Source organism: Marmota flaviventris, chromosome 18 (assembly GCF_047511675.1).
Source record: "Marmota flaviventris isolate mMarFla1 chromosome 18, mMarFla1.hap1, whole genome shotgun sequence".
Taxonomy (NCBI): domain Eukaryota; kingdom Metazoa; phylum Chordata; class Mammalia; order Rodentia; family Sciuridae; genus Marmota; species Marmota flaviventris.
The window spans coordinates 7,600,987-7,623,703 of record NC_092515.1 but is presented as its reverse complement, the minus strand read 5'-3'; the positions used below and the strand labels follow the sequence as shown (position 1 = coordinate 7,623,703).

Below are 22,717 nucleotides of genomic sequence, written 5' to 3'. Positions count from 1 at the left end.
TCTCCTCAACGTGAGGCAGCCTGGAAAGGAGGGTGAAGCCGGGCAAGCCCTCGCGCACAGCATGCTGGGAAGCGGCCCGAGCCGGCCCGAGCCTGCCCTCTCCTGAATGAGCGGGTGTGGCTGCAGGCCCCCTGGGTGACTGGCGGGAAAAGGGGATTTTCCTTTCGGAGGAAGCCGCCGCGCCGGGTACGGCGGGAAGACAGGCGAGAGGCCGCGCGGGGCATCCCGGGAACGAGGGCCGGGCTGGGCTTCGGCGCGGGGCATTGTGGGAGGTGGACGCCGCTCGGGGTTGGGTAGGTGAGTTGGGGGGGCGGGAAGGGTGCACATCTGGGGGAGCCGAGAAGCGCCGCTGGGAGGGACGGCGGAGCGGGAGGGGCCGCGGCGAGCGGGACTAAGAGCGCTTGGGGAGGCGGGAGAAGGCTGGAGGGAGGTGTAGGAGGGAGGGGAAGACGCCGGGCATGGGGGGAGCATCTGGGGTGAAGAGCCGGTCCGAGGACCAGGGGCCCTGTCTTGAAACCAGAAGCACATTGGAAAGGACAGTGGCTCTAGCTGGGAGGAGGGGGCCGCAACTTGACCTGCGGGGCATGCATCTTAGGAGGAGGTGCACCACAGATGAATATTGGTGATACCTCAGAGTTGGACTGTCCACAAGTGGGCCACACACCTGTAGGCAGAGGGTCCGAGACTGAACGTGGGGAGCACGTCTGGACATGAGAGCATCTCTGGGAAGCAGCAGCCACAGCTGAATGTGATGATTCATAGGGTCACATCTGGGGGAAAGGCAACTGCTGCATATGGGAGATCTATCTGGGGAGGAGGGAGCCACAGGTGCATGAAGAATATGCCTGAGGATGAGAGGGCCTGGCTTGGATATGGGAAGCACATCTGGAGATGGAGCATCTGCAGAAAGGGGCATGGATAGCCAAGTGTAGGCACCTGAAAAGGGGAGTTGCCGATGAATGGGACACTCAGATTATTGCCGAGGGTGGGAGACATATGCCAAGGGAAAGAAACCTTGTCTGAAGTTCAGAAAATAAGGAGTCATCTGCGGTTGAGCTTCAGGGTCATATTGGGAGAAGTAGCCCAGCTGGACCTTACCTCAGTTAGAATAAGTTGCAGTGAGCCAGGGGGAAATGGGTCAAGGAGAGAAGAAAGATGGGGTGGAGACTCCTATCTAGAGAAAAAAATCTTGGATCCAGCTGGGGTCCCTACAGGTAGAGGTACCACCACAGACGGGGTAGACTAAGGATATGAGATACCCTGGGTGGGGATGGTTCTGAGGTATAGCACTACTCCCCCTTTCCACTCAGGGCCCCAGGATGGAACTGCCGGAGCCCCAACCCAGCCCAGCGGCCGGGAAGGAAGAGCAGGAGCTGCTGGAGCGAGCCTTCTTCTCCTGGGCTGAGTTCAGCCGCTTCTTCGACAAATGGTGCCAGCAGCGGCTGGTGGTCTTTTCAGTCAAGAGCTCCACTCATGTGGCTCGCAGCCCTTGGGCCAGCGCGCCCCCGCTGTACAGGCTCATCCACGTGCTCAAGTACAGCTACGTGCTACTGGTGTGCAAGGACATGCGCGCGGCCAACCAGCCCGCAGCGTGGTGCGTGAGCTCGGCAGGGGGAGGGACACAAGGGGGGGGGGAGGAAGGGCAGGGAGCCCCGCACCCAGACATGTGAGCGAGAGAGCCAGACTGAGGCTGCTAAATATCCAGAGACTGCGAGTCAAGGAAGGACGCTTACCTAAGATGGAGGTGGAGCCCAATTTGTAGACTTTCACAGAGGGAGATACAACCAAAAGACAGGAAAAGAAAATTACAGAGACTTCAGAGCAAGCCAGAGAAAGAGAGCCATGTTTAGCACACAGAGAGAAAAAGTAAGAGACCAAATTGTAGGGAAAGCCGCAAGACCTAAAGATTCCTCTGTCAAGAGAACACAATAGTGAAGTCGGGTGGGGCTGGGGGCATTAAGCAAAATCCCTGTCCTTCTAGAACTTTCAGACTGGACAGGTAGATGTACATCCAGCTCACAGGTAGCTCCCTACAGCTGTGAAATATGACAAGGAGGGGCAGGAGAACAATCCTGGGAAGCCAGTTCTCACCAGGGCCAGGGGTGTTCTCATTGATCCACATTTAAATAGCTCATTTAAGTCAAGCTGAGTTTCTAGATTCCCTTGGACAGGAAAGGGAGCTAACGGCCATCTCTTCTTTAGAGCTTTGGTGCTCAGGTTTGTGCCAGACCCTGTGGCTCTGCTGCTTCATGTTCAGTGCTCTCACTTTCCTTATCCTACCTGCTTGGCCTCTGCAGGTAGGTGTGTGAGTTTGAGATCCTGGGTTGTGGAGCCATAGATAAGAGTGGTGTGTTTTAAGAACACAGGCTATGCCTCCGGCTGCCTGAGGCCAGCTCTGCTGCCTACTAGACAGGTCTTTGGGCAATGGACTTCACATCTCCAAGCCTCACTTTTCTCAGCCCTCAAATGGGGTTGTCATAGTATCTGCCTCTGAGGACTGTTGTAAGGATGCTGTGAGATTGTGCAGGAGAAGGGCACTGCCCCAGGACCCAGGGCAGCTGGTTAAATGATGGGCGTAACAAGAGTCAAAAGTGCAGAATGAACTTCCTCTGTGGAGGATGAGTCAGTGCTGTTGAGCATGTGACTTCACCTTTCTGGCTCAGTTACCTCACTTGGAAGATGGAGGAGTCTGTCTGATAGGTTTGGTGAGGATTGAGTGAGCTGATAGATGTTAATTGTTCAGAAGCTCATCCAATACAAAAGGAGCATTCCACAGCTCTCCTCGCCCACAGTTATTTAAACATTTGTTGTTTAACATTTACTGTTCTCTAGTTGCCTCTTTATTCTAGAAGGAGAGACTCAAGGCCAAAAGCAGAACAGTGTCCATCCTGCTTAGTCCTCCCTACAGCTTGTGCCTAGAACCGAGAGATCTTTAGGGTGCTGGTACGTTCAACACATCACACGGCAGTCTAGAACATGGGCTTGCAAGAAGCTCAGGCCTAATCAGGAATCACTAACAGGGTCCAATTCAATGTAATATATTTATTGAGCACTTACTGTGTGCACACCTTTTGCTGGACATTTGGAACCCAGAGCTAGCTAGGCCCCTGAACTGCTCAGAATCTGATGGAGAAGACTAAATAAGTAAATGGAAGTAGTGGCCCATAGTTCCGAGAGTAAGATTGAATAGGACAAAAAGAATGTGGTCAGCTGTACCTGAAAGCTTACAGGATGGTTTGTAGAAGGCTTTCTATAAGAGGTGACTAGTAATTGGAACCTTGAAGGACTTTGTTTCTATCTTTATGTATGCACAGTGTTTGACTTAATAAGTACACGGTGCTTAGTATGTACAAGTAATGTCCCAATGATTATCAGAGCCCTGGGCAGGACAGACAGGGCTATAGAGTAGGTGAGGACAGTGCCTTGGGTATGGGCCTGGTGACCAGTTGGACCATGGGGTGGGAAGCTCAAGAGGGGTCAGTGACTTGGACCTATCAATCATTTCTGAGCTCTTACACCTACCCCCAGCTGCTTGAAGCCGGGTCTCTTCTGTGTCACGGTCCCTGAGCCAAGGTCTGAGACTCAAAAGTTAGTGTAAGAAGAGGCAGAAGTGAGGAATGTCTTCAAGGCCTGAACATTGCAGGGCTGAGTCCAGTGGCTGAGATTTTATCCTGGGGGTGCCAGGGAGCCCCAGAAAGCTGTGAGCAAGATCAGCTCTGGGTGTAGCAAAATCCCTCTGAGCCATGTGGTAGACAGTATGGAGGAGAGTTGGGAGGCTAGAAAGGAGCCTGCAGCCTGGGGTCCAGGAAACAGGGGGTTTCTTCCTGACCATTCCTCCCCTCTTTCCAAAAGTTGCACAGTGACCCCCTCCAAGTCTCCCTGCTGCTCCAGCTGTCCAACTGCCTGTCCCTCTCCCTCACCTCTGAGCACTTCCCTCTCTAGGTCAGGATTGCTCAACCTTTCCCAACACCCTCCAGCCTTTGAAAACATAAAGATATTTAAAACCTGCAAGATCAAGAGTAAAAGGGGCAAGGAGAACACAAATAAATCAAAAGTACTTTTAGAAGAAGAAAAAAAAATGTATTAAAAATAGTGGCTACTGCTTTTCAAGTGTTGGTTAGGTACTCACCCCTTTTCTACATTATTTAACTCTGTCTGTGAGGCTGATATTATTTCAGCCACAATTTCCAGATGAGGAAACTCAGGCACAGACTTTCCCAAGATAGCACAGCTGCTAAGAGGGAGACCAGAATTGGGACTCCACTGTCTGACTGCAAAGTCATGCTTCTTATAGCCATGGTCTTCCCTTCCCTCTGTTTTTACTTCAGTCAGTATGTGAATTGAACATACCAGCACCCTAAAGATCTCCTGGTTCTAGGCACAAGCCTCCTTGTCCAAGAGAATTGTTTTGAGTACTTGCTAAGTGCAGGGTATATACCTTCGATGCTGGGGTTTTCTGAGGAGTGTACAGAACAGACAGCATCAATCAAACCATCACCTTGGTGTGTGATGGAATTTGTCCTAGACCAAAGATGGTCAGGGAAGGCTTCCTGGAGGAGGTGGTGCTGGTTCTGCAGTTGAAGGATGAGTAAGAGTGGACTAGGTTGAAGGAAGGGAGAAGGGTGTTTCATGAAGGAGGAAGCACTGATGGCTGTGGAGAAATCTGGATGGTCAAGAGAGGTTTCCGAGGAGTGATGGGCAGGTGGTGGTGATGGATGGTTTTGATGGGATGGGGGTGCATATCTCAGGGAAGGTGTGACAAGTGTCTAGGTCACCAAGTGGATTCAGGCGTTCACTTATCATACCGTTGTCCCTGGGGATTGGTTCCAGATACCAAAATCCTCAGCTGCTGAGTCCCTTATATTCAATTGCTTAGCATTTGCACATAACCTCTACATCTTCCCATCTACTTTAAATTGTAGGTGACACACCTAATATGTGTAAATGCTATGTAAATTGTTCTGTGTTGTTTAGGAATTGACAAAAAAAAAAAAAAAAGGTCTATATGTTCAGTACACAAGTTATTTTCAAATATTTTGATTCATGGTTGGGTGAATCTGAGGATGTGGAACCTGTGGATATGGAGGGCCAACTGTATACTTCCTGAACACCTGCAGAGGCAAGGTACTGGTCTAGGTGCTGGGGACACAAAGATGGGTAAAACAGACAAAAGTCCCTGTCCATGTGGAGTTTGCATTTAGAGTGGGGGATGGGTAGCATTACCACCCCCACCCACAGGTGGAAGGAAATCACAACAATGGTGTGTTGGGGCACTTGTAGGTGGTTATGTGAGACTTCATGAAGAGGTGGCCTCCCCTGAGGGAGGGCCTGTCCTAGGGGCTGAAACTCCTAGGCTGAGAGAGGCCAGAGCAGTTTCACAAAAGTGCATGAACTATTCCAGGAAAATGGCCTGGATAGAATCCTGTGAACTTGCCATTTGGTACATCAGAAACAGCTGCATGTGGGACATGGTGGCGCTGTAATCCCAGTGACTCAGGAGGCTGAGGCAGAAGGATCAAGTTGGAGGCCAGTCTGGGCAAAGTAAAGGCTGGGAGATGTAGCTCAGTGGCAGAGTGTCCCTGGGTTTATTCCCCAGCACTGCAAAAACAAACCAACACAAAACTGCTGTTGGCAGTTTCTTTTGCTTTCACCTGAAGCCGCGTGGTGAGTGGACATTTGTTTTATTTATAATGATTTACATGCTTAAAATTTTTCTCAATTTGCATTATTTTGTTGCTTTAAATTAGGCAAAAAGTTTCTAACTCTAGCCAGGTGTGGTAGCACACACCTGTAATCCCAGAGACTATGGAGGCTGACGCTGGAGGATCTGAGTTCAAAGCCAACTTCAGAAACTTAGCAAGACCCTGTCTCTAAATAAAATATTTAAAAGGACTGGGGCTGTGGCTCAATGGATGAGGGCCCCTTGGTTCCATCCTCAGTACCAAAAAAAAAAGTTTCTAATTCCAGATTTTCTTAAACTGTCATGTAAGAGGAAAGGGGGGGTGTCAAAGATCCCCTTTTGGTTTAACAAGAAAATTCTTGAGTATTTATCCTGGTGGTCCTGAGGGGGGGTCCCTTTCTCAGGAGCACATGGAGAAAATGTGTGATCATTCTCTAGGGGGCACTACTGCCTCACCAGGAGCCAGGGCTTCTTCACTACTGGCTGGGCCCTGGAATGTTACCAAGCTCAACCAAGTAGGAGGCCTTGGGGCCAAGCCCAGCCTGTGACCCATTGTTATAATTAAAGCTTTATTGGGACACAGCCACATCCATTCATTTGCACATTGTCTATGGCATGTGTGTAGAAGGGCTCCAGGATATGTTTATTATCTGGCCCTTTGTGGAAAAAGTTTCCTTCACAAACCTGAAACCTCCTACCAATGATGCTGATGTCACACCCTCATGGAGAAGCACTGGCCCTTCCCCGACCTTTAAGGAAGCAGATGCCAACATGAACATTACCAGGGAGATGCGGGTTGAGACTTTTTGTTTCTTTTTTTATTGGTTTGGTTACAGTGCTGGGAATCAAACCCAAACACAATTTCTTTTTCCCGTTCTATTTCATTCTTCATCCTGGGGTTCTAACTGCCTGTGCCATGGGCTACACCCTGCAGCTTGAGGACCACCCTCCAGACAAGCTTGCTTACACTCAGAGGTGGCCTGGAGAGGGCCCAGTGGGATGCTGTTTGTGAGGAGGAAGACCTGCGAACCCTCCCCAGCCGGAGAGTCTGCAGTGAGCGTGAGGCAGGGGTGAAGGAACGAGGCTAAAAAGGGAACCTCTGAGCAGTAGCTGGCAGGCTGCCAAGGGACATGGTGACGCCGTCTCTCTCTCCATAGCTGTTGTAATGAGCCACGACCACCACACTGCCTGAGATGATAATTATTATTTTAGAGTTCTGGAGGTCAGAAGGTCTCACTCCAGCCTGCGGTCCTCCCAGGGGCTCTGGAAGAACCTGCTTCCAGCTTCTGGAGCCACCAAAGTTCTTTGGCTCGGCTCCTACCTCCATTGTCAAAGCCAACAGAGCAGCATCTTCGTCTGTCTCTGTTTCTTGAAGGAGATGACATTGGGTTCGACCAATAATCCAGAATCCCCCCATTTTAGGACCCTTAATTTTTTAATTTTTTTTTTTTTTTTTTGGTACCAAGGATTGAACTCAGGGGTACTTGACCAATGAGCCACAGCCCTATTTTGTACCCTATACAAAATACATTATTCTGTATTTTATTTAGAAACAGGACCTCACTGAGTTGCTTAGCGCCTCGCTTTTGCTGAGACTGGCTTTGAACTCACGATTCTCCTGTCTAAGCCTCCCAGAGCCACTGGGATCAAACTTTCAAAAAGTTTAATATAACATCATACATGGGCAACATGGTGATTTTTTCCCCAAAATCAAACATGTAACTAGCACCCTGAACAGAAGCCAGAACATGTCTAACTCCCCCCACACACTGCCTCCCTCCCCTGAGGGTTAAGCCCAGGGAAATCGCTGTCTAGCCTCCTCCAACAGCCACTTGCTGCTGCCTGCTGTTGAAGTCTATCTGGCTTCTGACACCTGGTGTGTGGAGGGCGTCCATGTTGGAGATCATAAAGGTTGTGCCTTCTCAGTGTTGATGAGCATTTTACTCTTGGGATCTGCCACAACTTGCTTTCTCACTCTTGTATGTTGGGTTTCGTGTATTTGGCTGGTAGGTGGCACTGCGGTGAACAAGCCAGCTCACAGCACCTGCACGTCTCCTTTGGTGCCCATGTGCAGGCATTTATCTGGAGTAGGATAGCAAGGGCACAGGGAGGCGGGGCCCTGCCAGTGGGTCTGCCGCACGGTTTTCCATTGATGCTCGTGTTGGTGGCATGACAGTTCTGGTTGCTCTGTGTCCTTGTCAAGGCTGCATGTTATCAGTCTCTCTCTCTCTCTCTCTCTCTCTCTCTCTCTCTCTCTCTCTCTCTCTCTCTCGTGTTTTTTTGTTTTGCTTGAGACAGGGATCTGGCTGGGCTGCCCAGACTGGCCTTGAACTCCTGGACTCAAGCAATCCTGCCTCAGTCTGGCAGGCAGCTGGGACTACAGGCTCCTGCCACCATGTCCCTCACTGATCTCTTAGGGCCATCCTGCTGGTGTGTAGTGGTATTTCTTTGGGTTTTTCACTGGTCATCTCCTTGGTCATTGCCCCTGGGGTATATGAAGTTGGAAAGCAGAGAAACACACCTTCCCTTGCTTAGGGGCACGTAAAACCATGTGGGAAGGTGAAGTCCATGATTTTGGTAGTGGCTGCCTCTGGGGGCAGAATGAAGAGGGGTTTGTTAGGGCAGAATTCACCCAGGGCTTCAACTTGTGATGCTGTTATTGCTAAACCAGAAGCAGATACAAGACTAAGATGTTTTATTGCTGAAGTCTTTGGAAATATAATATAATAAAGTAATATAATAAAGCATTGGTTCACTTTTGACAGCTGGTGGTGGGTACAGAATTTTCACAAACATGTAGTGCTTACTGTGTGCTCTACACGTATCAGCCCTTTCCATCCTCAACCCTATGAAGAAGGTCTGATGATTGTTAACCCACCTTTGAATGTATGTGGAAACTGAGGCACAGAGACCTGAAGTGACTTGCCCAAGATCACACAGCCGGCATATTCTTAAAAGGCCCTCTACTCTTCTCTATGATTAAAACTTAATTATTTAAAAACAAGAAAGAAAAAAACAGAGAGGAAGGAGAGAGCGGCAGAGGGATGTGACCTGCTGTGGTGGTTCCTCCCACAGGCCCCCCCAGCCCAGCTGCCCGGCCTTCATCACCGTCAAGCTGAGCCCCCTGCGGGACCGACTAGTGGTGTCTGAGTGCCAGCTGACCCACTCGCACCCGGCCTGCCCGCGGGAGTTCGCCTACCACTTCCGCCCTGGGCACCTGCTGGCCAACGCCTGCCTGCCGGTGCGCATCACCAACCAGATCTCCAAGCAGTTCGTGGCCCCCGCCGACGTGCGCCGCCTGCTGTCCCACTGCAAGGGCCCCGACCACGGTGTGCTGGACGCCCTGCACGTGCTGGAGGGGCTCTTCCGCACCGACCCCGAGGCCAAGGTAGGATCTCAGGAGACAGCCAGTCGCTTGTCCCTTCCCTACCCACTCTGCCCTGCACCCCTTCCCTGCACCCACACATTCCTTAGCTCTGTGGGCAGCCGGCATGGGGCAGAGAGAGACTCGTCCCTGTCCCCTGTGGGATGTGCACCTGTCCCCTGCAGAAATGTGCACCTGTCCCCAGTGGGAATGTTCTGATCCTGTGCCTGTGAGTGCTTGAATCGCAGCCAGTGTGAGGGGAACTGGATGCGTTTAATATTAATCCATTGAAATTCACATAGCCATTTATGACCGTCGGCTACTTGCAGTTCCAGTAGGAGAAAGCAGCAGTGGACAAACACGTCCAGGTGTCAGTACTGCGGGGGAATAGGGGGAGGACGCCAAAGCTGGCAGAAGATGCTAATTGTTTTTAAATTAAACTACAGATAGAAAATGCACAGTACAAAACAATCAGTATATAGTTTGAAGAGTGTTCACAGGGTTCCACGCCCAGATCAAGAATGAGAAGGGGGTGCTGTGCCCTAGAAGGTGACCGAGTGGAGACCTGTAATGCAGAGCAAGGCCGGGGCTTTCAGAGGACGCGCTGCAAGGGTGCTGTTTGATCTGAGTGGTCAGGCAAGGCCTTTTTAAAGAGAAGGTGAATCAGGGAAGGGACGGGACGTCCATGTCGTCAGAGGGAAGAGCTCCAGGAGAGGGGGCAGCCAGTGCCAAGGCCTAGAGGCTGGAGCAAGCTTGGCGAGTCGAGGGTGCTGCCCCTCCATCTCTGCAGCCCAGGGAGGGGGGAAACTGGTATCTCCACATGGCTGTGTCTTTGTCTTTCAAGCTTAGAAATGAACTCAGCTCAGGGTAGAGCTGAGCTGTGCACCCATCCCCCTTGCACAGGCCCAGAGTACTCACCCATCACCTGGCCAGTAACCGGCCTGTATCCTCAGGTAATGCTGATAACTTAGCTAAAGTCTTCAGTGTATCAGGCACTACCCTAAGTGCTTTCCATATCCTCCTTCCTTATTCTGTTCTTTGTCCTTTGTTTGTTTGTTTGTTTTTTGATCTGGGGATCAAACCCAGGGCTTTAAGTGCTTACCAGAGCTCCATGCCAGCCCTTGTTGTCATTGTTGAAATCTCACCTCAGATGAATGAGGAAGGCCTTCACTATTCTCATTCCCCATTTTACAAACAAACAAAACCCCTGAGGTATCGAGAAGTCAAGTAACTGGCCCAGAGTCCTGAGCTGTTTAATGGCAAAGCGGGGTTGGGGCCCACAGTCTGGATCCAGGCTGTAGTCTTCACTGCTGTGCCCTTGCCCAGTTGGAAGCATGGCCCAGCCCCACTCCAACAATCCCATCCTCCAGAAGGTAACAGCCCTACCCAAGTCAGTTTGCTGCCCTGAGAAAAATGGGGGTATGCACACACAAACTCCCTACTCCACTGGTCTTCACAGAGCTAATAACTGTCGCCCACTGTCCCCACTGAATGAATAAACCTCAGGTGGTCTCCCCAGAAGCACCCCGCAGGTCTTCCATGAATTAAAGCCATTTGTGGAATGGGATTGGCTTTAAAACTTCCATCTTGGATGCTGCCAACCCAAACTGGGTTTAATGAAAAGCCCCTTTGTCACCTCCTGGCCCCAGGTCCCCTCCTCACAGGTCAGCAGAGTCACCAGTTGCTCATAGATTTAATATCTTCTTATTCTATGGCCCAGCATTGACTAGTGGATCTTTCTACAATGATAGAAACATCTGTGCTGTCCAGTGTAGTAGCCACTGGCTCCTGGGACTACTGACCACTTTGTTAGTATGAATGAGGAACTGGAGTTTTAAAACTTAAAGTAATGGAAATTTCAACAGCCCCATGTGGCTGGCGGCTTCTGCGTTGGACAGCACAGTGCTATAAATGTGCAGGTAAGTTTGCATTTCTGTATTTTTAACCTCATTTACTCCTCCGCCCCTGCCACTCAGCAGGGCTGCGTGTTCTGCACACGACTTTGCTCTGGCTTTCTGTGTTGGGGAGGGCCAGGGGTCAGTGTCTTTCATTCTTCCTCTGGGGCTGGTCAGATCCCCCTGAGAAAGCTCCATCCTCCTGGCTGGAGGAGAAGGCCAGGCTGCCCACTTCTGGAACCTCACGGGGAAGAGGCAGGGGAGCTGGCTCTTGGTCAGCAAAATGCACCCAGTCCCATATGGGATTCCCCCTCCCTCATCCTCAGATGGGCCTGATTCCCCAAGGCCAGTGCCCCTTTCTGCTTTACTGTCTACAGTAATGGGGACCAGCAGACAGGGTAGGAGGAGGGAAAGGTGGGATTTGGGGGTCAAGTTGCTTCTTTACTGCACCTGTATTGTAACTTCTCACTGCGGATTTGCCAGGTCCGTAGGAGGACTGTGCGGTTGGTACTCAGTACTCCCTAGCTCTGGCTTAAGGTTTATGGGGTTTTTTTTGGTAGGAGAGGAGTCAGCTTGTTCTTCTGTTTTCCAAATTCCAAAGCTTGGTACCTACCATCTTTCCTATTGCCCCTGTTCTTTCAGGTTGTAAAAAGTCATTCCTATAGATGGGTTTGAGGTTCAAGAGAAAGTGAGATGTGTCCAGGCCATCAGTCACATACTTTCACCAGCTTGCTTTCACTTAAAGGGTCTATTTAAAGAGTTCTGCATTATTAATATGTCAATAATTATAAAAAAGAATGCTTTATTGTCATTCCAAGACTAGCTAAGCAAGTGTCATACATTATTCTTTTCGCTTTGCAGCAGTCTTCCAAAGGAGAATGTATCTCTTTGGGTCACTGTAACAAAATGCCCAAGGCAATCAATTTATAAAGGGGAAAGTTATTTATCTCACAGTTCTGGAGGTTCCAGTCCAAGACTGGGCAGCACAGCTGTGGGGTGACTTGGGTACAAAGTTGATAACTGTAATTGGTGAAAGCAAAAGATTGGAAACAACCAGATGTCACCAGTGGGTGATGGTTGGTTATTTAATCTATGGCACATTCATCATGGAACACTATGAAGTTCTAAAAAGGAATGAGAAAACTCTAGGCCCTGATCTGGAAAGATCTCTCAAATGAATTTTTTAATATATATATATTTTTAGTTGTAGATGAACATAATACCTTTATTTATGTATGTATCTATTTATTTATTTTGTAGTGCTGAGGATTGAACCCAGAGCCTCACACATGCGAGGCAAGTTCTTTACCACTGAGCCATAACCCAAGCCCCTCTCAGATGCATTTTTGTGTTTAAAAAAAAAAAAGCAAGTTGCAAAACTGCACACAATGCACCATGTTATGTATAAATTAGAGAAAATAAGACATACAGGTATGCTTGCTTATATTCACAGAAAGAAACTTCAGAAGCATGCCAAGAGAAGTGGATGGGGTGGAATAGAGAGCAGAAACGGGATGATTAGAATGGAGAGCTGGGAGTGTGACATTTAATTGCTTAATTACATGAATTCCATCGTTTCACTTTTGGGCCATGTGAAATTTGCACATTCAAACCATTAATTTTTTTTCTGGCACTGGGGATTGAACCCAGGGCACTTTACCACTGAGCCGCATCCCCAGCGCTTTTTATTTTTTATTTTGAGACATGGCCTCCCTAAGTTGCTGAGGCTGGCCTCAAACTTACAGTCCTCTCAAGTTTCTTGGATTATAGGCATGCGCCACCATACCCAGCTCCAATAATTAATTTTTAAAAAGAAAATGAAAAGTGTGAAATAGTCCCAATGTACTATACCCATTTGTTTCTCTTTTAAGAGGAAAAATTAGGGGGCAAATGACGGGGCCGTGTCAGGCCTGGGGTTTGCTCTAGTAACAACCAGCCCTGGCATCTCAGTGGCTGAGCTCAGTGGGCTTTACTCACTGCTCACCCACAAGGAGAGGAAGCAGGAAATACTGCCAGTCTTTCATTTGGGCACCCAGAAGGACAGGCTGTACTCAATCTGTCTGGGATGGCAGTTAGGGCTCTGTCCAGAAGTGATGTCTGAGGTCATTTCTGCTCACAGTTCATTGGCCAAAGCAAGTCACATGACCCTGCCTACCTGCAAGTAGTAAGGAGAGGTGCATAATTACCTAGTGTCCCGGATGGAGAGAACTGCAATTACTTGGAAAAGGATAAAGGACATTCTGGGGAGCCACTTCACCAAGACCCTCCCAAAACCCTGCCTGAATCTGGGGCTCAGGGTCCCCCTGCTCTGTAGACTCTGGGCCTCCTGCAGCTCACTCCCAGCAGGAGTGTTCTCTATGAGAGCCTATTTTTGCATTAGATCAGCCAACTTTGGAAGGACAAAATAACAGCTGCCAACTTCTATGTTGATATGTGCTAGACAGCTTTTTACACATTCTCACTGTGCTATGTGTGGCTTTGGGACATTGAACAAGTTTTGAACAGGCTACCTAATTTAGGCTACCTAGGAAGCCCTCTAGGTGTTAGCTCTCCAGCTACTATTTTTATTCCCTCAATCCCCCCCCCCCCACCGTCCCCCCGCACATCAGAGTGGAAAATAGTACTATTCTGATCTTGTGATAAAGGAAATGTGGACTCAGATGTAGGAAGAGGCATAGGTAGAACATAGTGCTGTGATTTCTGGTGTTAGCACATGTAGAATCTTCTAAGGTAGATGCTTTTTCTGTTACCAATTTGTGTGTCTGGAAGTGACACCTACACTCACTTGGGTCCTCAAAGTCTGTTCCTCCCTGGGCTCCTGTGTCCCCCCAAATGAACCACCATGCACTATGTACCTCCAGCCAGAAAACTCTGGGTCAGACCTGTTTGGTCACTTTCACAAAGTCATGAGTATACTGTGATAACAAACAGATCAAATCCTTGCTCTACCTGGCAGGTACTATCTGGGTGACTTGAGGCAAGCAGCCGGACCTCAGTGCCTCAGTTTCCCCTTCCAGAACAGGAAGATGACCCAGGCGTGATAGTGTGTGCATATAATCCCTGCAGCTTGGGAGGCCTAGGCAGGAGGATCACAAGTTCAAGGCCAGTCTCGGCACCTAATGAGACCCTGTCTCAGAAAGGGCTGGGGTTTGGCTTTTTGATAAAGCACCCCTGGGTTCAATCCCCAGTACTGGGGAAGGGAGTACAGAGGGATGGAAAGATGATAATTCTGTTTTATAGGGTGGTTATAAGGTTTAAAAGAGTCAGTGCACAGGACTGTACCTGGCACAGGGAACCCACTTCATGTGCGTTGTTACCTTCCCAAGGGCTTTACTCACAGAAATCATCTTCTTTATATTTATTCATTTCGGTTTGTTGGCTGTCTCCTCCCACTCTGGGATGTCTTATTGTTCTCCTCAGTGTCCAGACCAGTACCCAGCACATCGCACTTGCCCAGTAAGCCTTTGGTAGAACAAGGCATTCATTACATAATCCCACCTTGGTCATGTCACCACACCCCTGAAGTACCACCCACACATCTCCTCCCACCCCTACCTTTGATCCCCAACCATTCCTAAAGGCCTGAACCTGGCTCCCAGCCCCTCCACTTGCTAATTCCATGGACTTGGCAGGTCACTCCCCTGGGGTAGTTGGGGGTCCCTAAGATCATCCCTAGGTTCAGTGATTCACTAGAAGGACTCATAGAACTCAAAGAAATCATTATACTCATAGTTAGCATTTATTACAGCAGAAAATACAGATTTAAGTCAGCAAAGGCAAGAGGCACACCAGATGGAATCCAAGTGACCAGGTATGAGATTTCAGGTGTCCCCGCCTGGAGGAGAGGATGTAAACAATGTTTAGTTCTCCCAGCAGTGACAGGTGACAACATTGCATGAAGCATTACCACCTAGGGACTCTAACCCGAGCCTTGGTGTCCAGGGTTCTTGGTGGCGGTCTGTCACATAGACATGTCTGACCTTAGTCTCCAGCCTCTCCAGAGGTCCAGCATATACAGCATGGCCCAAGGCCCCCACCATGAGTCACACAGTGTTAGCATAGACTGCTTGATGTGACCTGTGTCTGCGGAACAGAGACTCTGTTATCAGGCAGAATGGCCAAGGGCCTAGAAGGGCCCTCCCAGAAGCTGATCAAGGACCAGACTTTTCTTTGAAGTGTGCAGGGTTTGGACAGCCCAGGTCTGCTGAGTTCATCCTTTACTGCACATTCGGGGCCTTCAGCCTCAGTGTGCATATCTGCAGTCTTGGGAAATAATGATTCCTTCTCAGCGATGACCCTTACTCCATCAGAGGGAGACACAGCAACCCGGTCCCATTAGCCTTTCTGTTCAGCATGCATTCCACACTCAGGTAACCACTAACACCCAGCGAACACTCACGCCAGCACTGCCTGCTTGCTTCACATAGATTAACCCTTTCAGTCCTCATATTATCTTTATAAAGTAGATGCAGTTATGCTCCCTGTCTTTGCAGACAGGAAAGAGTGAAGCACAGAGAAATACAGACACTTTCCCTAAGTCACACAGCTGGTGTGTAAACGTACGCAGCTGGTAGGTAGACAAACCTGGATTTGGATTTCTGTGACAGTCTGGCTCTTGGCTCTAGGAACTCTTAATTTTCTGATCCTTGTGCCTCTCAGCTGAAAGCAGCACCAACTGTCCTATTGCTCATTGACTCTTGACCAGTCCAACAGGGCAGGACTTGGGGCCTGCCTTGGTCTTTTTGTCTCCTTTTGGCCTAGCATAGGGTTTAAAGAAAAAGTGGGTATACAAGAAAAAGCTTATAGACCCCACTTTGAAGAAAACCCAAGATCAGGAATCAGAGTAGTTCATGGAAGAGCAGAAATTAGCTTCTGGTTAGTCAAGTGCTTGCTTTTGGACAAGTCTCAAGGCAAATGTTTTACTGTCTATCTCTATTCCTGACTCCCAGGGAGAAGAAGATGTGAACTTCCCTAATTCTGTAGAAATGTGCACTTTATAAAAACCCATTATGGCTTTTATATTTAAGTCAGTTTCTAGACCATTGCTGTCCATTTCTGTGATCATGGACATGTTATATATCTCTGCTGCCTGGTAGACACTAGCCTCATGTAGTTGTTGAACACATGAAATATGGCTAATGCAGCTGAGGAAATGAATTTTTATATATTTAAATTTTTTTCTTGCAGTGCTGGAGATGCATTCAATCTAGACAAGGGCTCTACCCCTGGAGCTACATCCCTAGTCTTAAATTTTTAAATTTAAACATGGGATTCATGGCTAGCAGGACAGAGCAGGTCTAGATTGAACATCTACTAAGAAGATTAAATCATAGAGTAATAATGTACAGATTAATGATGGTCAAAAAATTGTTAGCAGTTATGTAACTCACACAATTGTAAGCATACTGGTTTTTTAAGAAATATCTTGAATTTCAATGCTGAATATATTATTTCAGGGTTAGGAAAGCATTTCATTCTTCTTTTTGAACCGAACAGTAGGTTTGTTTTTGTTTTTTTAAACAGAGCACAGCGCAACACTTTTGAAACGTGAAACGGTCCTGTAGGATGGGCTTGGGTGGTGCAGATGTTTATGGAGAGACATGTGGACAACTGGATTCAATCCTGCCTCATTCTGCAGCTGTGCATCAGCTCTCTTAGGGACTGGCTGAGGGACCCCAGCCACTGGCACAGTATGGGGGACCCTGGCTCATAGCTACCAATCTCTCCTCCCCATCAGGTGACTTTTTGGCAATAATGAGGCCAGAGTGGCTGAGACCAAAGTGGGAGAGAGACAGAAGATGAGATCAAAAGGGCTAATTTCCCCTATTAGTCAGCTTTGTATCACTGTAGCCAACACCAGGCATGGGCTACTTGGGAAATAAGAAGAGGTATGTTTTGGCTCATGGTTCTACGAGGTCCAAGTCCAAGATGGAGCTGCCCCACTGGTTTGGGGCTCTGGTGAGGATGGCACCTCGCGGTGCCTATACAGGCCAAAGCAAGTACCCAGATGTCCATCCAGGAAGAAGAGAGAGAGAGAAAGGGACAGTGAGAGTCCAATGGGTCCCTCAGTTCCCTTGAGGGACACATCTCCAATGACCTCAGGACCTCCCAACAAGCCCCAGCACTTCAAGGCCAATGGCACCTCCCAATACTGCTGCCCTGATGGACAAGGTTTAAGCATATGGACACTGCCCATATTCAAGCCACAGCATCTCCCAAGGCCCATAATTGTGATGTGGATTCTTGATCTTAATTGGAGTGGGAGGAGAAGGCCTGGGAAGCTCTTTCAAGCAGGGGAGGGAGCAATCTAATGGGAGTTTTGAAAATGCTTCTTGTTGCCACTGTGGGGAACAGACAGGGTGAAAGTGGACACCTGAAGCCCAGGTGGGAGAATGTGGTGGCCCCAGCCAGGATGGTAGCCGTGGGGTTAGGGAGAAGTGGCTAGGATCTGGACTCATTCTGAGGAACAGTTCTGGGATTTAGGCATGGATTGCATGTGGAGGATGGAGAAGGAGAGAAAAGAAGCATCGCCCCGAGTGTTGGGCCTGAGCAACAGGTGGATGGTCTATAGCTGGGATCTGTACATGCCAGGCATTGCTGCAAACCTTGGACAGGACTGACCTCATTTTAGCCTCACCAGGACATCCCATTTTAAATAGACATTCTCATTTTGCCGGACAAGGAAATTGAGGCTCATTGAGGGGGATGTCACTGCCCGGGGTCCCATAACTAATGAGGCAAACCTGAGATTCAAATGCAGTCTGTTATCTGAAACTCCACTCCTGAGAAGTGGCCATTGGATTTCCCTCCCTCCAGATGTTTCAAACTGTTTTCCTGGGACAGGTGCCTTAAAAAGCATCAGAGATGCAAAAGGGAACAACATTCTGGCCCTGTGGGGCTTACATCTTAGGGAGGGCCAACAGGTAGTGGGTGAATTGACAAAAAAGATACCAAGTCCTGGAGGGTGGCAAGTGCCATGTCCCACAGGAGCTGGAGAGAGATGGGGCCTTGGCTTAATTGGGATGGTGGTGTTGGGGCAGAGCTCATTATTCTAATATTGAACTCTTAGAGAGCACTTACAACTTGTCAAATGAATAACAGTAGTGATGCTATTTGTGCCAGGAAAAGTTCTAGATGCATTTCATCCTAACAATCAGAGGGTTTTTTTTTGTTTTGTTTTGTTTGGTGGTACTGAGGATCGGACCCAGGGTTGTTTTACTACCCAGCTACATACTCAGCCCTAGTATTATTACTACTATAATTATTATTAGGGTCTTGCTAAGTTGTCCAGGCTGGCCTCAAACTTTGTGATCCTGCTGCCTCAGCCTTCCAGGGTGCAGGGATTACAGGCGTGCCACTGCCCACTGAGGACTGTTCACAGAGGAACTCTATTATCACTTTACAGATGAGAGGGAGGTTAGGGAAATTTCAAGAGCCAGCGAGCCAGGAAGGGTCAGGACTGAGATCCCAGGACGTCTGGCCAGTCAGTCAGTCTGTCCTCAGGGGCTTTGCTTTCAACTGCTGCTCTCTTCTGCTGGAAGAAATGAGTATTCAATTCCTAGGGCGAGAAGTCTCAGAACCCAGAGGGTTTAAGGAGGAACTGAACTAAGATACTGAGAGGGAAAGTCAAGCAGTTAGGCTATGGTAGGGGTAGGACTCAATCTGGACGTTCTACCTCTTTGGTCCGCCCTTTACCACTAGACTGCCTCCTAATCCAGCCCTAGGAAGCCCCAGCATGGAGGAGTAAAAAAATATTTCTGGGCCCCACCCAGAGTTTCAGCCTTAGTAGGTCTTGGATGAACCCCACAAGGTGCATGTCTATCCGTCAGCTGCTGCTCCTGGTCCAGGGCCTATACTTTGAGAATCACTGCCCCTAGGCCGCCTGACGACTCATGAAGCAATGAACACTCCGTTCCCAGCAGGAAAAAATGAAGCTAGGCAAAAAGTGTGTGTGCAGATATCATATTGCTAACAGGTTGTGGTGCCTGGATCTCAAACCCAGACAATCGGGCTCAGTCTGCTTTTTTTTTTCCCCTTTGGCCTCTGTCTGGGGAGCTGGGCGGGGTGGCCCCTTTGTTCCCTGACTTCTTTCCTGCCTTCTTGCCCTCGCCCGCAGGTGAAGCTGGTGTTCGTAGAGGATCAAGCTATGGTAGAGACTGTGTTCTTCCTGACATCGCGCACCAGGGCGCTGTTGCGGCGTTTCCCGCGCATACTCCTGGTGGACCGACTGCCCGGCCTGCAGGGCGCACTGGACCTGCTGGCAGTGCTGTGCGTGGACAGCGCAGGACGCGCACGTCAGGCTGCCTGCTGTGTGGCGCGCCCTGGCACGCCAAGCCTACTACGTTTTGTGCTGGTCTCATTGCTTCAAAGCGCACCCGACGTCAAGGGCCGAGTGCGCTGCCTCACTGCGGGGCCAGAAGTGGCAGCACAGCTGCGGGCCGTGCGCCAGCTGCTGCCATGCGCACGAGTGCAGATCTGCCGCGCGCAAGGCCTCGAGACTCTCTTCAGCAAGGCTCAGGAGCTGGGCGGTGCCAGCCAAGAAGACCCAGGTCTGTGGCCCTTGCTGTGCCGCCTGGCCGGCGCGTCATCCTATGCAGCCTACTCCGAGGCACTAGCCGAGCTGCGTGCCCAGGGCCCGGCCGCCTTTGTTAAATACTTCGAGCACAACTGGGCACCCCGCCATGACATGTGGGTGCGTTTCCGTGCCTATGAAGCATCCCGTAATCTGGATGCGTGCGCCCTGGTGCGTGGCCACCGCAAGAGACTTCTGCGCCGCCTGAGCCCCTCACACAGTGTGGCACAGTGCCTTCGCGACCTGGTGGCCATGCAGTGGGCGGACGCAGTGGGGGAGGCAGCCTCCGAGGGCGCTGATGGTGATGGAGCATGGCTGGACAGCCAGCCCGGGAGGGGGGGAACCCAGGTGGAGAATGAGAGGGTGAGGGGTCTGGAAACCAGTGACTGGGGAGGCGCTCAGCCAGAAAGTGAGAAGGGGAGGGGATTGCAGGCCAGAGAACAGAGAGGAGTCCAGTTGGAGAACCCGAAAGTGAGGGGGCTGGATGGGATTATCTGGAGAGGGACCCAGTTGGAGAAAGATCACTTGAGAGGGCCAGAGATCAGAGACTGGAGGGGAGGCCAGTTGGAGGATCAAAGGATTAGGGTGTTAGAGATCATAGAAAAGAGGGGAACCCAGTTTGAGTCTGAAAAGGCAGGAGGTCTTGAAGGGAGCCCCTGGAGGGGAGTCCCGTTGCAGGAAGAAAGGGCAAGTGGTCTGAAACTCGGAGACTGGAAGGGGCCTCAGGCGGAAGTGGACAAGGACAAGAGACTGGGTCTCAGAAACTGGAGGGGGATCCATTTGGAGAAGCCCCTGGATTTAGTCCCTGAGAACAGAGATCGGAGGGGGTCCCTGGGGGCAGAAGAGGGGAGGAGGGGGCCAGAGCTAGCAGAAGAGAGGGGAGGGAGGTCGGGGGCCAAAAGAAGACGAGGCCTGGAAGACATAGTTGTGATCCAGCTTGGGGACACCAGGGTCACAGGTGTGGCAAATGGAGACAGAGAGGGAGCCCCGTCCATGGGCCCCACAAACAGAGCAAGACAAGGGCTGGACACAGGAGGGAGGGGTCCAGGGCTGGGGAATGGGGTCCTGTGCACCACCCCCATGGGAACTGTGTTGGAAGGCAATCCAGAACGGGCAGTGATGAGGAGTGAGTCCCCAGCTGCAAGGGAGACCCTGCAGGAAGGAAGTGAAGAAGGCCCAAGGGAACCAAAGAGGCTTTGCTGCCCCTCAGGAGAGGAGGAGGTAGACTGGGAGCCACTGGCCAAATTCCGAGCAGCCTGTGGGCCAGAGCTGGCAGACCTGGTGGCTGAGGAGCTGGCCTTCGCCAGGCAGCACGGGACCCGGGGTTTCCACTGGACCGGAGCTGGGTTTGCTCTTAAGGATGGCACCTCAGACTTCTTCCTGGACGGAGCGCTGACCCACTGCAGCTGCTCCATCCATGCGGCTCGACACCTACCCTGCCGGCACCTCTTTGCAGCCCGCCTCCTCACCGGGGCAGCCTTATTCCACATGGACCTGCTCAGGGATTGCTGGGGGAGCACCCAGGAGCCCTGACCCTTCTGCCCTCTACCTGCCACCCTCCATTTGGAGGGCATTCTTCAATCCCAAAGATAACAGTGCTGAGGCCAAGGAGGGCACCCCAGTCCCTCTGGTCACCTCCTGGGTCATCCAGGGACTTCATCTTGGCAGTTTGCCTCTCTGGGTCCAAGGGGAAGCTAGCAATGGTCTCTGAGGTCCTAGAGCCACAGCTGTGGAAACTGCTGGTGGCCAGGGTGGATTCAGAGGGCTTCTCTCGGAAGAGGAAACGTGTGATGAGAGGTATAAACAGGGTCAGGCCAAGGTGGAAAGCAGGAGAGGGGCTGAGCTGGGGGGAGGGAACAATAGTGGAGGGAAGGGATGACACCAGGATGTGGGGAGGGTCTGGTCCGAATTGAACTCGTCCAGCCAGGGAGTGCACAGGGGGTGGGGGAGCAGAGGAGGACAAGAAGACATGGAGAGGGAAGGGCAGAGAAGATAAAAGGGGAGACCCATGGAGGAGAGGACACAGGAAGATGCAGAAATGGAAAAGAAGTAAGGAAATGCAGGGGAGGCAAGAGAGGGTGAGGATGGGAACCAGGAAGAGGAGGAGGAGGAGACAGGGAAGAGGGAATTTTAAAAGGAGATGAGACAAAAGAGAGGTGGAGAGAGAACTGAGGAGAATGGTCTGGGTGTTTCTCCACTTGGCTTTTCTTCACTTTCTGGTTGGCCATTCCTGGAAAAAGGGGGAAAGGGCAACAGGGGTCTGGAGGGATGGGCTGGAGACTCTCCTCAGGAAGGAGAACTGTGTGGACTACTGTGCTTAAAGACCGGAATAAAACAGTATTATTTTGGTTTCCATGCTGAGTTCATGGCTTCAGGGGGAAAGTGGGAGGTCCAGAAGCAGAAGAAAATTGAGCTGGCTAGTGTCCCTCTATTTTCTATCAACAAAGCCTCCTGGGGCCAGATGGATGGAGGAGCCACAGTGAATCAAGCCATGGCAGCTCAGGCCTCGTCTATCTCCTCTGGACCCTCAAATGACTGGCCCCTGCTGATCATCTTTGCCAGTGATTGGTTTGAGAATGGACCTGTGACCAGTCCTAGCCAATGAGTCTGCTCAGGTTGGGGTGGAACTTCTAAGAAAGATTCCCTCATTCCTAAGAAGTTTCAGAATGAGATGGTCTGGTCTAGACCTGCTTTGCAGTCACCCTGAGATGGTGTGACTAGGAACCCACACTGTGGAGGACTGAGCTGAAACATGAAGACAGTCTGATCTTTGCTTGGCTGATGGGAGTTCCTGGAGTCTGCTCTACCACAGGACTTCTTAAATAAAAGATACCTTAGTGATTTAGGGAAGTTCAGTTGGGGTTTCTGTTGTCACAACTGATGTAGGCTAGAAAGTCCTGGTTGAGGTGACTGAGCACTTCTCAAAATTGTGTTGAGATGCAGTTGGATTCAGTAGGTCTGGAGTGGGGCCTGCAATTCAAGCAAACTCTGATAATGCAGTTGCTGATGAACAGCAACAAAGGAGATTTGAGGTAAAAGACAATTCAGAGGTTCAAGTTGTGAGAAGTCAAGGGCTTCAACTGCTGCTTAATGCTGTAACAATGTCAGGTTTCGCCTCTCATTTCTCCTGTTCTTTGTGGATTCCTTCCAAAGAAGGCCCTCTCTTGGCTGAGAAATATAGCTACTTGAAGTTCTGGTAACTTCAT

The 22,717-nt window shown here is 50.2% G+C and overlaps 1 protein-coding gene across 3 annotated transcripts; it reads left to right on the top strand.

Moving 5' to 3' along the window:
• The first annotated feature begins 15 nt into the window (after positions 1-15).
• Positions 16-21,864, top strand: Zswim9 (zinc finger SWIM-type containing 9). Of its 3 annotated transcripts, none has more exons than XM_071604213.1 (4): positions 16-186; positions 1,311-1,594; positions 8,756-9,068; positions 19,056-21,864. In XM_071604213.1, exons 2-4 carry the CDS (start codon positions 1,320-1,322, stop codon positions 21,042-21,044), a joined length of 2,577 nt encoding a protein of 858 aa, XP_071460314.1. In that variant the 5' UTR covers positions 16-186; positions 1,311-1,319; the 3' UTR covers positions 21,045-21,864. The 3 variants fall into 3 exon arrangements, with proteins under 3 accessions (XP_071460314.1, XP_027776286.2, XP_027776285.2); XM_027920485.2 differs by lacking the exon at positions 16-186 and adding an exon at positions 273-293; XM_027920484.2 differs by lacking the exon at positions 16-186 and adding an exon at positions 487-928.
• Positions 21,865-22,717: the final 853 nt, after the last annotated feature.

What these genes read in the sequence shown, in the direction of transcription:
- Zswim9 (XM_071604213.1), top strand. Translation starts at nt 1,320, where the DNA reads ATGGAACTGCCGGAGCCCCAACCCAGCCCAGCGGCCGGGAAGGAAGAG. An exon ending in GCCAACCAGCCCGCAGCGTG is followed by an intron (nt 1,595 to 8,755) that starts GTGCGTGAGCTC and finishes TTCCTCCCACAG; the next exon opens with GCCCCCCCAGCCCAGCTGCC. An exon ending in GCACCGACCCCGAGGCCAAG is followed by an intron (nt 9,069 to 19,055) that starts GTAGGATCTCAG and finishes CCTCGCCCGCAG; the next exon opens with GTGAAGCTGGTGTTCGTAGA.